Source organism: Musa acuminata, chromosome BXJ2-7 (assembly GCF_036884655.1).
Source record: "Musa acuminata AAA Group cultivar baxijiao chromosome BXJ2-7, Cavendish_Baxijiao_AAA, whole genome shotgun sequence".
NCBI classification, from domain to species: Eukaryota; Viridiplantae; Streptophyta; class Magnoliopsida; order Zingiberales; family Musaceae; genus Musa; species Musa acuminata.
The window spans coordinates 16,820,001-16,824,876 of NC_088344.1; the positions used below are offsets into that span (position 1 = coordinate 16,820,001).

Genomic DNA, 4,876 nt, shown 5'->3' on the forward strand with positions numbered 1-4,876 from the left:
AGACCACTTAACATTTTGTGATCAGAATTACACGGTAATTGAAACTCTATCTCAGCTTGATCCTCTGAGCAAATGATATCGTACTTATCATTCTACTTTTATTCCGTTTCCAACTGAACAAACAAATCTTTAATGTTTACTCTTGGCTGTTAGGTGTCAGTCACTGGTGATCTCATTACAACATGATAGGGTTAGGTGTCATGCACCAGTGATGAGAAAGAACATGACAGGGTAAACAACTTAAATGAAGCCTTAAGTACATGTCCATTCATAGTCTTATTCAAAAGACATGTTCCTCCAGCAAGCAACTTCACAGAAAAAATATTGATCATTATCCTACCCTTTTCCCTGAGAATAAGCTAACAATTTATAAGAAAAGAAAGGCCAACAATATTGAGTTTCTCCATCATGGATTTTACCAACAAAGCAATTTGTAGTTTATTCAATTTGAACAAGGAGCTCAGCTAGGATTTTCTAAAAAATACTTCTGTTTCACGAGCATCATGAAAATTGACATGGACAAACATATTCAACCAGACATGATAGACAAAGTGAAACCAATATGAAGTCTTAAGCAATAGGAATGATAATTACTGTCAATTAAAACAATAAATCAATTAGAATCTCATTCAACAAGAAAAGATACTGTCAGATCAATTGTAAGCCACAACAATCATAAGTTCTTTAATATGGTTTTGATAAAGATGTTCACATTCGAGTAAGTACCACAGCAGGCATTTCTAGAAAGATATCATCCTAGTTTCTTTCTGGAAGGAGTCATCTAAAGAGATAGTAGATGTCTGAAGCATCTAACAGGCATTAGAGACATTTAAAGCAGCAATAGTAGGAGTAATAGAAGCAGATACAGGATTGGTAGTTGTTCAACTTCATCATTACCTGCCAGTATATCCACATTGCAACCTTATGGGGCATCAACCAAAAATATGTTGCTAGAAAATTTGAATCAAATGAATGGACTCTTCGGGCACGTAAAGTTGCAGTAAAGTAGTTTCCAAGGGTGGGGTGTTGGACCGAGATTACAAGTGAAAGATCCTCCCCTGGTGCATCAGCAAACATGCACCAATTTCCTAGCATATCCTGCAAGCAGATATGAAGTACGTATAAGTCCAAGAATAAGGTAGAGCTAAGAAGTCTAGTAAAATACGTATCCAGCCAACGGTAGCTACCAGCTAGGAGAACGAAGTTAACAAACAGGTATAGGAAATCTGACGAAAAAAATACATACTCATAACTGAAATTCAGAAATCTAATAACTGAATTCTAAGATTGAATAACAATTTTGTAAAGTTTTAGCCTTTTAGGTACTTAGGAAGTTTGGAGATCCAAGCTAGTGGGCTGGAGATCCTGATAGATAATTTGGGAAACTTGCAGTAGCACCAAAGGAAGCACTGAGTATCTGCACATATGATGTCTAAACGATGAGGCACTTATTCTGTTTTCGACTTAGTCACACATTATCATTGGACAGCAAAAATTCAAATACCGAACCCTATTGAATATACAAAGGGCATTTACTGGACCAATCTAATACAAATAGAACATATACTGATTCAAATGGAGTAATACCCAATTATCCATACTGACTAGATACGATAGCAATCTTACCACCAAACACGAATGGACCAAGTCTGATTTTAAATCCTTGTTATCTGCTAGGAGAATGTTTTACAAAAGGAACAATTCTCCATTTCAATACACTAATTGACCTACTGCCCATTTCAAAATATAGTGATACAATTAGATGATGATTTGACACTGGTGGTTATTGGTGGCTATCATCACTATTAAGAAGGGAATAATAGCAGGAAGCATAGGTATATTTTACACCCAAAGACTCACATTCCCTAGTGAAATTTTGGACACCATCTATATACTAATATTTGCTCTACTAGCACATTAAAGATTTTTGAATTTATTGAATGTTACTAACAATCTAGTCAGCACAAAAGAACAAGTCACAGGACAGATTGCTACTCTAAATAGGTTACTTAAATAAATCAATTTAACTATATAATGAATGTTGAAGTTTCAACATAAAATATGGCAATGCCTAACTGTACCAAGCTGCCAAACATAATGTTGGATGGACTGAGGTTCATGTAATGGAAAATTCACGCATATGTCAATTCTCTATTTGCAAAATTGAAATGCTTAAAGAGAAGGTGCCTCCACAATGTTAACAAATTATGCTGTCGATGCTGATAAGTAATTTCATAGAAATTGCATTCATTATGAAACTTTTCAACCTCCGCATATGCCAATTAAATAAGCTAGCATGTTATGTATATGAAAAATAAGGCATTGATAGTAAATGCATAATTACAGATGGGCAAAGCAACAGGATGCTAAAAAATTTGAATTAGCAGACAGCTAGTAGGCTAACCTTGACATACCTTGTGCTAGCAATGGAGTGAGGAAATTTGATATGTTAATCACATCCACTATCACCATGGTGGATTAAAGTTAATGTAGGTGATTTTGACAGATTACTGGATTTGACATATAGGCTCCACCTAACCTCACTGGAGCGTAATCATAGATTAGAATTTTGGTCATGAAAAGGGAAACGCACCATGAAGGGGCTGACATGCAGGGGTTTCGCAACCACATCAGATCCCGGGCAGAAGACGAACGACACCCGCTCGCCCCATGGCGTATTTGTCACCTGAAATCCAACAAAGCAACACAATGACTTACCATCCACAGGCACCATTCCTTTACAGAACATCATTCCAGCTAAGGTTGGCCCACCTCGGCAATGCACATCCTAAGGATGGGCGCAGGCCCAACTTCTTCTCGTCCTTCGTCTTCCGCCACTTCGTAGCAGTAGTAGACACTCAAAGGGTTCTGCTCGTACCCCATATTCGCCGGAATCGTCAGCAGGAACCTGCAAATTTCGAACTTTACACACCGCTCCTTCTAAAAACCTCAACTTTCTCAACCAGAAAAAAAAAAAAAAAAACGTCAAACATCGGATTTACACGGGTCCGTTGGTGTGGGCGATCTCGCGGGCCCGGTCCGCGGAGAGGTGGGGAGGCTGGGGGACGCGATCGAGGTCGATGAGCGCGTACCGGACAGGATACTCGAATGCATGCGCGACAGGGCGCCGCCTCGCGTGGTGCACGCGGCCCTCGTAAAGCCACACGGCGGCATCGCCGTCGCCGTCACCCTCGCGACCGCCCACTTCCGGACCTGGAGACCCAAAGCGGCAGAAGAAGAGACGAATGGATTGGACGGCGAGGGCAAGGGAGAGGAGGGAGGAAGTGATGGTGGTGGAAGCGACGTAGCAAAGCAAGTAGACCGCCTCCATCGCCGACTCACCGCGCTGGTTGCCTCTCAATCTCTAGGGCGGCAGTAGATAAGACCTCAAATAACAAGAAAAAACTAATAAGAAAACTGACGTGCCATAATTTTAGCCATAACTTTTTTTTGATAATTTACCAAAAAAATAATCTACAATTCGTTTGTTATCGTCCATTAGAGATTATCATTTACGATCTTCTTTACTGTTTATATTTTTTATTTATTTTTTTATAAATAGACATAAATATCCTTCCTCTCCTGATTCTAATTCTTTCTCTATCCATTTTATCTTGCTCCTCTTTTTTTTTCTATCTTATTCTCTTAGGATAATATCAGAGATGATAAATAGAGAGTTAGGGAAATACAATCTAGGAAACAATGATGATAGAGTGTGGGCTAAAGAGTGATGATCAACTATAACGATATGAACAATAGATAGTTAAGAAACGACAATCTATAGGAAGTACGAGCTTAGGGGATGACGATCAACTAGGAGCATAGACCAGGGGGTGATGATCAATGGCAAGCACATGTTGGGGGTGGCCATTAACGACAGGCATGGGCTAGGGGGCAACGATCGATGGTAGGTGCTAGTCATAAGTGTCCTACAAGTTAATCACGTGAGTGTGTTAGGATTCTAGCTTGGAGAGTCCTAACTGAGAGGGATATTCATGTAAAACTATTAGGACTCTAGCTAGGAGAGTCATAATTGAGAGGGATATTCTGTTAGGACTCTAGCTAGGAGAGTCCTAATTGAGAGGGGCATTCATGTAGGAGGTTTTTTCTTAGAGAAGAATTAGGAGTCGTAAGGGAATAGGAGTCTTGAGTAGGAGTCTTATTAGGAGTTGGTTAGAAGTAAGAGTCTTAAGTAGGAGTCCTATTAGGAGTTAGGGTTTAGAAGCCTTATAAATAGCCATGTATTCCTTCTCTTTTCATAAGCAATAGATGAATCTTTACTGCAGCCTTTGAGCAGCAACTTGGAGGGAGGAACCCCTATAGAGTTCCAATGAGGCCGATCCCCTAAAGAGATCAACCCCAAGTTTAGAATCTGTAAGGGTTCTAACACCTGGTATCAGAGCAGCGTTCTTGGCATCTCGCTGCCCTTCCACTGCCATCCATCAACCCTCCACAACCGCCCAAAGCAATTCCCACAATTGCTTAAGAGATCGTTGTCAAATTCTACCGTCATCTCCACCACCACGGATCATCATTTGATCTCCCCGTGAATTGCAACAGATTCTAGTTTCCTACCTTACTACTGCTGCAATTTAGTTATCCTTATTCGAAAATCCAAAAAAAAAAAAGACTGTTCCTATATTGCTGCATAAACCTTTCGTCACAAAGTTTTCATCTCTACGACGAAAGATACATTGCAGAATTCCAACCGCATAGTACCATCTGTTTGATCTTGCTATTATGCTTTTTCTATCCAAATTTCTATGAAATTTTTATGACATCTTTGACACTTCCTAATAGCAGATTTCCCTTTAGTTTTTTTAAAAAATTCTCAATATAAACCATTGATCTTTTACGTCAAATCTGCTATACTTGA

The 4,876-nt window shown here is 39.4% G+C and overlaps 1 protein-coding gene across 3 annotated transcripts in view; it reads right to left on the bottom strand.

The window, feature by feature from the left end:
• LOC103992014 (uncharacterized) overlaps positions 1 to 3,375 on the bottom strand; it is an 18,028-nt gene extending 14,653 nt beyond the window's left edge. For all 3 annotated transcript variants that reach the window (XR_010488674.1, XR_010488675.1, XM_009411568.3), the window contains exons 1-4: positions 3,003 to 3,375; positions 2,773 to 2,908; positions 2,594 to 2,686; positions 898 to 1,098 (exon numbers count right to left, since the gene is read on the bottom strand). Coding sequence is in view for 1 of the 3 variants with exons in the window: in XM_009411568.3 (XP_009409843.2) it covers positions 898 to 1,098; positions 2,594 to 2,686; positions 2,773 to 2,908; positions 3,003 to 3,331 (759 nt within the window). In the remaining 2 variants the exon portion in view is untranslated. The remainder of the gene's footprint in view (positions 1 to 897; positions 1,099 to 2,593; positions 2,687 to 2,772; positions 2,909 to 3,002) is intronic.
• Positions 3,376 to 4,876: the final 1,501 nt, after the last annotated feature.